Raw genomic sequence first — 10465 nt, 5'->3', positions numbered from 1 at the left:
TCAGCATGCAGATAAAATGCTAAGAACAACCTGCGGTATTTGTAAATCTACTTAGCATCGGATGCGTTCACATCCATGGATGTGTAGCCGCCGTGCCAAACTTGGAGCAGGTTTTAACTAACTTGCACTAAGTAACAGTGGGTCCTACAGCTCCTACTTATCTGTAAGACCTATACATACCCCTGCGCGACATTGCCGTCTTAAGCTCGTACTGCAAGCTCGCAACCAGACACGTATACTAGGCGCAGATTCCTTCGATCGCCTGAGTTGAAGCTGTTAATTAGCAACAATGGCGCACAGGATCCTGGCGCTAACGCTCCAATCGGCCCACAACCTGAAGGATGTGAACGTGTTCAGCCGCATGGAGGTGTACGGCGTCGTGTCCGTCTACGGCGACCCTCGCACGCGGCAGCGCACCAAAACCGACCGCGACGGCGCCAGGCACCCGACGTGGGACCCGGACCATACGCTCTGGTTCGCCGTCCCGCCCACGGCGGCCGCGGCCTCGGCGTCCGGCGCCTGCCTCCACGTGCTCCTCCGCACCGAGCGCCTCTTCAGCTTCTGCGACGGAGACGTCGGCGAGGTCTTCATCCCTCTCGCCGACCTGCTCGCCGGCGCCTGCGACGCCGGAGGCGCCACGCCGCTTCAGTGTGCGTCGTTCTACGTCCGGAAGGTGCAATGCGCCGAGCGCCGCCGGGGCACGCTCAGGGTGTCGTACCGTTTCGGCCCCGTGATGGCGCCGTTTGCCCCGGTCCCGGATAACCCTTACCAGCTGCCGCCGTGGCAGTGCTACCCGCCGCCGCATGCTTACGCGCCCAAGTACCCGGTGGTCTATCCTCCGTCGTTTCCTCGCATGCTGCCTGGAGCCGGCTATGGCGCGGCCGCTCCGTCGGCGGGGATGCGGACGAACAGCAGCTTCACACTGGGGCTCGGACCCGGGATGCTCGGTGGAGGCTTCGGGGGTACGCGGGTCGTTGACATGCCGTCGTCGGATAAATCAGCTTATGATGATGCCGGGCACGGGACCGCGCCCGCCGCCGCCGGAGGGATTGCCGTCTAAAAGAATATACAGTACTGTTCATCAGCATACATATTATATGTACGTCAAGCTTGAATAAAACCATCAGATTTAGATAACTAGATGGACTTCCATATGGATAGCATGCATAGTTTTCTTCTTCTTCTTTAGAGCATCCCCACTCGTTGGCGCTCCCCACGCCCAAATCCGGCGAAATTTTCGTCCGGATTGGAGGAAGATTTGGCGTGGGGAGGAGTAGTTTCCCAGTCGTGTGCTCCCCAAGCGGCGTTTCTCAGGGAAAAAGATGATGGCTCGGGGAATCCGGACGAAATAGGATACACGTGGGCGTGGGCGGTTGGTTTAGCTTCATCCGGAGTCCCCGGGAGACCCCCGGGAAACCGAGGATGGCATGGGGAGTCCGGACGAAAATAGGCTCAAATCCGGACCAAAACGAGGAACCGGGACCCTGACTGGGCCGTTTTTCGCCGTCCGGATGAAAAAAAGTGGCCGTGGGGAGCTCTCACTACCGGAAAATTTCTCTTTGCCGTGCATGGCTTGTTTTGCTGAGTGTTTTATTTTCGGAACACAGCAAAGACCTTCTTTACCGAGTGTCCAACGAGAAAGCACACAGCAAAGATATCATGCTCGGCAAAGACCCAAAAAGCACACGGTAAAGATATCGTACTCAGTAAAGACCCAAAAGGAACACGGCAAAGATATCATACTCGGCAAAGAAATGTAAAATACACACGGCAAAGACCAAATACTCGGCAAACGATGGAACAGGTGGCTTTTGACGGTGCCAAGTCTTTGCCGTGTGTTCTTCTGAAACACTCAGCAAAGCAGTTAGGTCCTGATTGGTCAAAAGTTACGTCCCACGGATCATGCTTCTAGACCGTAAGATCTGCAAAGATCCGACGGGCCTCCATCTCCACCCAAGGCTGTGTCTACTCCCTCTCTCTCCTTATCCTCTTGGACTCTTGGTCCACCATCCACGCCACCTCTGCCACCGACCCCATCCCAATCAATGTGAGCTTTCTCCTCCCCAACTTCCTTATCCATGCGAGAACAACCGACGGAGGTGCCGGTCGGCCAGCCCTTCTCATCTTGCAGGCAGCGCGGCGCCGCGAGATCGTCGGCGCTCGTATCCTCCTCTCCTCCTCCGCGCAGCGACACAGACGAGGCGGACTGGCGCGGAGCGGCGGCTTGGCGCGCCGCGGCTCAAGTCCAGCGGCGTGGACGAGGCGGCCTGGCGCGCGGTTACTTGATGCGCAGCGGCTTGGCGTCCAGCGGCATGAACAAGGTGGCCTGGCACGCGGTGGCTTGACGTGCAGCGGCGCGGACGAGTCGGCGCGTCCGCGGCGGCCTGACGCGGAGTCGCAGACACGGTGGTCGACGCACGGCGTCGCGGGGACGCAAGCGACGCGCGGCGACGCTCTAGGTGCGGTGGTCTGTCGAGCGGGACGGGGCGGGCTGGCACACGGGACGGCACCGGCGACGCTCCAGTTGCGGTGGCCTGGCACGAGGGACGGCACCGGCGGCGCGGCAGACTTTTTTTTTTAATTTGGAAGTTAGGCTTTGCCGTGTGTGTTCGAAAACACTCGGCCAAACTCTGTGCTTTCCGTTTCCGTCCGTTGGCCGTCAGTCTGCTTTGCTTTGCCGTGCCACCCTAAAAACACACGGCAATGTCTTCGCCGTGTTCAGGCCAAAAATACACACGGCAAAGATCTTTGCCGTCCCGATTTTCGCCGTGTATTCTTCGCCGTGTGCTTGCACACAGCAAAGGCTTTGCCGTGTTCCGAAAAGCCTTTGCCGTGTTTTTTTCCCACACGGCAAAGAATATTTTTCCCGTAGTGTCTGTGGGGAGACGAGTGGAGATGCTCTTATACTCCTCATCAGTCCTTGGCACTCATCGTGCATGAGAGATGCACGTACACACGACACGTTCCAATCCAGTTAGCTTGTCTATATTTACCGGTTTTGTTAATTCTTGGTCAGATTGTGTCGTCGTTCGTGGTAAAAAAAGTTACAACATAGGTTGCTATTGAGATCTTTCTAGTCGTACATTGACTTGTAAATGAGATTTCACTAGTTAGGCATCAGTTGCAATCATGATTATTTAGTTTCTTCATGACTTATGCCTGCAACATCATAGGGTACCGAGATTTGACGAACATAACTTGACTAAAACGTAAGTTAATTTTCAATCGACAAATAATTAGTCCTCCTCCCGTATATTATAATTAACCATCTTAATTCCTCGGAATGATTGTGTTTTGTAGTTGTCTTGTCTTGTGTTGGGGTGCAGGCATGTCTTGTGTCGGAATTCGGAACTATCTTCCATTGTTGTTATTTTCGGAACGAGGATTCTTATATTGTGATATCCAAATTTTGTATGATTATGCTGGTGTTAGCTTTACTAATTTAATTTAAAGCCAGGTTCGTCCCAAGCTTTTCATCTTATACAATTTTTCATAATAATCAGTTGTAAAAAGCCCGGCTACATGAACTTGATGCGACGTTCGTGATGTGCATATATATCTGACAATCAGGACCGTTTGATCAAATTCAGAATGCACAACGATCGTCACGGGTCTATACGTACGGCTGACGTTCTCAGCTACGAATTTGCGATGCATCCATCGGAGAACGAAACGTCAGCTCTAGGTTCCGATAACTATACAGCCAAGCGAGTAGAAAATGGAAGAGAATTTATTCGGTCCCGAAGTGGAGAGCCTCTATCACTTTTCCTAGCTGTGGGTGTTATATAGCCAAAACAAGCCGATTGTGTTACAGGTCTGTTACTTGGACATTTGTGTCTTACGGAGTACAGAAATTATAAGACAAAAGAAATATTGTACGTTATCCATTTTTTTCTAAAAATCCACATATCTAGTACTCCCTCCGTCTCAATTTAACACGCACGCACGTAGTTTAAGATGAAGTTTGACCATTAATTTGGTCAATAAAATATAAATTATATGTTTACAAAATTTATATCTTTCGATTCGCATTGAAAAAGGTTTATAATGATATAATTTTTTAAACATATATTTCATATTTAATTGACCAAAATAATGGTTAAAGTAATTTTTTAGATTGCGATGCGCGCCTGTTAAACCGAGACAGAGGTAGTAATAATCATTAATAGTATAAAGAACCTAAAATTATAAAAATACAAATAAATCTTTAGGCCATCTAGCAACGACTATAACCACTATCACGAGTCGAAGGCGTGTCATCATCCTCGCCTCTCCATCACCAGAGCTCGGCAAAACTTCTCGTAGTAGTGCCTCGATGGCCGCGTCGGCCCATGTTTTCTGAATCTGCCTTGGTTTCACTGGAATACGTTTATTTTGATCATTAGTGCATTCTAATAGCTACGCAGGGGTCTTTTCTTATGACTCCGGTGCTTAAAACGGAAAACGAGATCTATGTCGTAGATTTTCATTATGAAGCGGGTGCCTAGCTCTGGAAGAACCAGCACATCAGAACGACAACCATCTCCAAAGATGACACCTGTAGATTGGGAGAGCTAGACCTAAAACCACACCAACGAACGTGAAAATGGACTGGATCCCGGGAGATATGTGGTCCACACAACTCTGCACTCGTCCTCCGATGATGCTAGACACACAATTAGACTGAGAATAGGATGGAGAGGGCCTTATTCTAAATTCAAGATGTAAGCCTCCGCTTCACCATCTCAAATAAGGTACTTAAAATAATCTAAAGAAAAACAGTAACCCTCCCATGGGCAAGGAACCGTTGTCGGCCACGCCTTCGGGGCAACCGTAGGTTGAGCAGACCAATGGTGTCGTTGTCGGGGGCGTAGAAGGGGTTTTAGGAGCACCCTACCTGACAACCGCATCTCTTTTCCTTGCCTCACGTACCGCTTCGGTGGTACTTTCATAGATTAACACCAAACATTCTCCTCTTGACACGTGCATATATCATCAAGATTTTATCGTCAGATTCTCGGCGAGATTTTACATCCTATTATTTGCATATAGTTGTATATATACTCCCTACATTTCCATGAATCATGCATGTATTTTTTTGAAAAATTAAGCTAAGTAAAATTCGACCAAATTTTTAGAAAAAACTATTTACAAGTATAATATGATAGAGATATATACTATATGCAAATATATTTTATCACGTACCTAACGATATTGATTTTGTAATATACATGTTAATGATTTTTTTCTTTCTAAAAACTTGGTTAAACTGTACATAGTTTGACTTCAGAAAAATATATTCATTGGAATAGAGGTAGTACTAGATAGGTACACTGGTTATGGTGAACTAACTAGATCATCAAGTAAATTTACAGGTCGATCTAAAGATGTGTACCTTTTGGATCATGCAGGCGTCCCCTAAATTATTCAGTAATTTTACAGGCGTAGAGAGTCGGTACGAATAACTAGCAAGAGAGAATCGGAACAATTTAAAACTATCCGGATGTGCTCCTCAAGAACCATCACTCAAGCGATTAACAACAAATTAAGTACCTGCACTACAAGAAAGTACAGTGTGCCACAAGAGATATTTCTGAAGAAAAATCTGGATTAAACCGAGACACGCACAGACATCACAATGCAGGTGTGTCCTTGCACTCCATCAAACAGCACATTCGAAGGTACAACAATAAAAACCATGAAAGAAATGGTAGAGATATCCAAACCTCGCATCTTTCGGCAGCAAGAAAGCCGAAGGAATAAACCGCAGATAGAAAGTTGGAAGCGAAGGCAGACCAAGATCGTGGTATCGATCGTTTGAGTAATATGCTGAAACGCAATTGTCAGAATCCCTTGAGGTGTCGAGGGCATCAGATGCCACCATATCTTCTGCCTACCGGGAGAAATTTGGATTAATCGTCGATGCTGCTTGCCAATCAGGGACTGATTGGTGTACTATATGCTTTGTGAAGATGTCTTCTCTCCATTCGAATGGCTTCGATCAGCCAAGCCAACAAACATATTCTAGTGCTGCAGATTCTTCTAGGTGCATGTGACGTTTCTCTTCTTCTTCTTTTATGCTATGAGGTACACGTGACGTATTGTCCTACACTTCTATGGAAACTAGGGGCCTGTTTGGATTTTCGTTATGTATATAATCTGGCCACACTTTGCCACACCACAAGTTATGCAATTTTGATTGAGAGAGCCACTTGTTTGGTTTGCAACCACACTTTGTGGTAAAATTCCGTTCTTGCAATCTCGTCCTCTAGGGCCTGTTTGGTTTGTGGCCCGAACTCACCCTACCAAAAAATTGGTCATGCCAAATATCTTTCCACATGTTTGGTTCATTACCAATTATTTGGCTGCCTTTGGACTACTTGTAGTTTTCTTCATTGATTCTTGCCAAAATTTTGGCAACCTGTGGGTGGCAGAATTCCACGCCAAAAAATTGGCTAACCAATTTTGGTAGGGCATCTGTAGGCACAATCCAAACACACCCCTAGTCTCACTGGCTCAGATAAATGTGGCAAGATCCTCAAGTATGTCAGAGCGTGGAGGCAATTTTGATAGCATAACCTTAGACACGTGAAGCAAAAAAAAAGTGTGACCATTTTTGTCTAGTATAACAAAACGGGGCCGTATATGTGGCCGCACGCCTATGTGAAGCATTGTTCATGTACTCCTTTTGTATTCTTTTCTAGAGATAGTCCTCCATCCCATGATATATATTGTTTCGGAGATTGACGTGGTTTCTAACATTTATCTTTAACTACTACTTCCTATCATATATGTGTATAAACGACAAGAAACTATTACACTAGGTACACTTTTGAGAAAAATATAGCATATGATATACAAGTTAAAAACCATCTAAATATACCAATATTTATAGTGGGAGTTTCAAAACTTTGACTTAAGGATGCCCAAAACGACATTTCTAGATGATATGGAGGGAATAGCTTGACACATGTGTCATATGGTGTGTTCTTGTAGGTATTATAAGTCTATAATTCTCCGCGACATTCTCTTAATGTCTATTGTTTTATGATGGCTTACACAATGTACGAGCATGCCCATGAACTTAGTTTATATAAAAAAACAAAATCTAAGGTTCCAACGGACCTGCGTATCAGAGTAGCAACCATCGTCAATGATGAGAACCATAGATCAGAAAAACCCAACAAGATAGGACACCAACAAACACCAAAGATGACCCACAAGATCCGCCGGAAAAACAATTCAATGCGCCATCTGCCGATGCTAGGTGCACCACTGGAGCAGCGATTGGGGCGGGATGACCTTATCATGACTCCATGATTTCACCACCGCCTCACCATCCCGAAGAAGACACTAAAAAAATTCTAAAACAAGAAGTGGGAACCCTGCTACTAGTGGAAACCGTGGTCCGCCACACTTCCAAGTACTTAAGACCATCGAAGGTGGGATAGACCGACGGTGGCGCCGGCGGAGGGGACGGAAACCCTAGCTTCCTAGCTAAGATCGCATTGTTTTCTCTCGAAGTTATCTTACTAGTTCATAACTTGTCCTGCCTTTAAAATAGTGATAACCCAATCCATATTTGTTTTGTTGCAATAGTATAGTGTGTTGATTTATCCTACTGAGAAGCAGACTAAATTTTATAGCATGATAGTTGTTCCTTATATACATGCACCTATTTTGTTCTATAATAATGTAGTGCTCCAAGCCACAGACAACAAAAAGTTACTGCTAAGTAATCATAAATAAAGAGCAACATAAGTACAACATGTGAAAAAAATTGAAATCCAATCAAATATAACCCACACCTCATGAAACAAAAAAGACAAACAAAACCGACGGATACTTTTCAATCTATACTATCGAGTTTGGTATTGTTCACTAAGTGGTCTTGTAGATGAATTTGAATTCAAAAGTTTGCGGCATGATAATTGTACATTTGTATTATGATTTTTCCGCGGGAACTTTACATGATTTATGAAAATTGCGGTAGTAACTTTTAATTATTTGGCCCTTAGTGCACACGTACAAGTACAAGCCTCAAAAGCTGAAAGATAATAATGCAACCATATGCGCCAGAATCAGATAGGTGGCGATAAAGATGACCACATCTCAACTATCACCCGGTTTTGCGTTGAAACTGGAATCTTATTGCGCACAAGCGATTCCTATACATATTATACTAGCATATATATATGTCACATTCCTAGCTCCCTCCCAACTTGAAACTACCATCACCGTGATCACCGGCTTGAAAGCCTTGGCTGCAAAGTCTAGCTTTCTTACTCAACCATGGCGTACAGAGTGCTGGAGGTCACCCTCCTGTCGGCCAAGGACCTGAAGAACGTGAACCTCATCACGCGCATGGAGGTGTACGCCGTTGCCACCATCTCCGGCGACCCGATCACGCGGCAGTGCACCCCGCCGGACCCCCACGGCGGACGCAACCCGACCTGGAACGCCACGCTCCGGTTCTCAGTGCCGCCCACCGTGGACGCAACCACGGGCGGCGGCTGCCTACACATCCTCCTCCGTGTCCAGCGCATGTTTGGCACCGACCGTGACGTCGGCGAGGTCATCGTGCCCCTGGCTGAGATCCTCGCCGGCGTCGGCGACCACGGCGGCGACGACCTCAGCGGCCCTACACTGCCGCAGTTCGCCTCGTACCAGATCCACAAGGTGCACCGCACTGAGACGTGCGGCGAGCTTTACCTGACGTACCGTCTCGGCCCCGTCGTCGCGACGCAGCAGCAGGTACCCCTGTGGGTAAGGGGCGACGAGCTGCCTGTCGTGGCGTACCCGGTGCCGGAGAAACTGATGCAGCCGCTGGCTCCCCCTCAGGCTTTCTGGCCCGGGCAGGTAGCCGCGCATCCGCCTACGAAACCAGCGGGCTATGTGGCTGTGCCGCTTTCGACAGCAAAACCGACCGGGCATGTGCTCTCGCCGCCGCCAACAAAACCTGCCGGCTATGTGGATGTCCCGTCTTCGACTGTAAAACCACCCGGGCATGTTGATGTGGGAATGCCGTCTCCTAAACATCCGGGTTACGCGGCCGTGCCATCGTCTCCGAAGCCAGTCGGACATGCCGCCGTGCCACCGTCTCCAAAGCAATCCGGTCAGGCGGTGTCCATGCCGCCTTCGCTGAAACCATCCGGGCAGGCGGTGTCCATACCGCCTTCTCCAAAACAAGTCGAACGGGTGGCGTCCATGCCGCCGCCTCAGACACCAACCAGGCATGTGGTGTCCACGCCACCGTCTCCGAAACCATCCGGGCAGGCGGTGTCCATGCCGCCTTCTCCCAAACAAGTGAAACGGGTGGTTTCCATGCCTCCGCCTCAGACACCCGCCAGGCCTGTGGTGTCCATGCCACCATCCCCACAACCAGCGGGGCAGGCGGTGTCGATGCCGCCTTCTCCAAAACAAGTCGAACGGGCGGTCTCCATTCCCCCGCCACAGACACCAGCGAGACCTGTGGTATCCATGCCGCCGTCAACAAATCCAGTGGGGCGTGTGGTGTCCATGCCTCCCCAAAAACCAGCAGGGCAACATGTTTCCATGCCGCCATCCCCAAAACCAGCCGGACATGTCACCGTGCCATCTTCGACTTCACACCCATCCGGTCATGCAATGCCGTCGTCTCCAAAACCAGCCGGTGGGCATGTATCTGTGCCGCCGTCTCCAGAGCCAACCACCGGACATGTGTCATTCCCGCCATCTCCAGTGCTCTACAGCGGGCATTTGTCCATGCCACCGTCTCCAAAACCACCTGTCTATGAGGCTGTGTCACCGCCTCCAAAATCTAACGGGCTCGTAGCTGCCAACTTGCCGGCGACGGCAAATAATTCCAGCAACATGGAGTTCGGGTGGGGGCTGGGCGCCGGGCTGGTCAGCGGCGCGATCAGCGGGATGCTGGCCGGCGGTAAGAGTAGAAATGACCGTGTTTTCACCGGAAGTCGTTCCGTTCGGCCGTAGCCGTGGACTTTCTTGGTTGAAGGGGTCCGGAAGAGATGTTTGCACGCTGAGTAATGTAATAATAGCTAAGTAAGTATGTACCACACTACCAGAGTTTCTGGATATGCGCGAGACGTACAAACGTGTACAATGCAAGGACTGGAGGCATTGTCTTTGTGTTGGTATGCGATTATGCGCGAGTTTGTAGCTAGCTAGATCATGAATGAAGATCTGGGTACATATATGTATTCCTGGACTAAACTTGTACGCTGCTAATGAAGTTTCATATAGGTGTCAACTGTAAATTGCATAATAAACGAACCTACATTGGGGTTGGATTTGCTCAAAATCACAGCTTATTCAAAATTTATGTAAGACAGACAATAATGTGGCAGGTTGTTGCTGTTAGGTCTAAAACATCAAGAACAACACAAGATCTACTTGATAGACATCTAGAACACCTAGTGCGCAATGACACAGAGGATAGAGATCGTTATTACTTCCTGGAGATGCCATCATCGCCTACTTGTTGCAG

The 10465-nt window shown here is 48.5% G+C and overlaps 2 protein-coding genes across 2 annotated transcripts; both read left to right on the top strand.

The window, feature by feature from the left end:
- Positions 1–289: 289 nt before the first annotated feature.
- LOC127328335 (protein SRC2 homolog) lies at positions 290–1060 on the top strand. The gene has a single exon (XM_051354940.1). It carries the CDS (start codon positions 290–292, stop codon positions 1058–1060), a length of 771 nt encoding a protein of 256 aa, XP_051210900.1.
- Positions 1061–8184: 7124 nt separating this feature from the next.
- On the top strand, positions 8185–10235 carry LOC127331643 (uncharacterized). The gene has a single exon (XM_051357817.2). The coding sequence runs from the start codon at positions 8272–8274 to the stop codon at positions 9949–9951; it is 1680 nt and encodes a 559-aa protein (XP_051213777.1). The 5' UTR covers positions 8185–8271; the 3' UTR covers positions 9952–10235.
- The last annotated feature ends 230 nt before the right edge of the window (positions 10236–10465 follow it).

This window comes from Lolium perenne, chromosome 2 (genome assembly GCF_019359855.2).
Source record: "Lolium perenne isolate Kyuss_39 chromosome 2, Kyuss_2.0, whole genome shotgun sequence".
In the NCBI taxonomy this organism is placed as follows: Eukaryota; Viridiplantae; Streptophyta; class Magnoliopsida; order Poales; family Poaceae; genus Lolium; species Lolium perenne.
The sequence above is the reverse complement of the archived record's forward strand: the minus strand, read 5'-3'. Positions and strand labels throughout refer to the sequence as shown.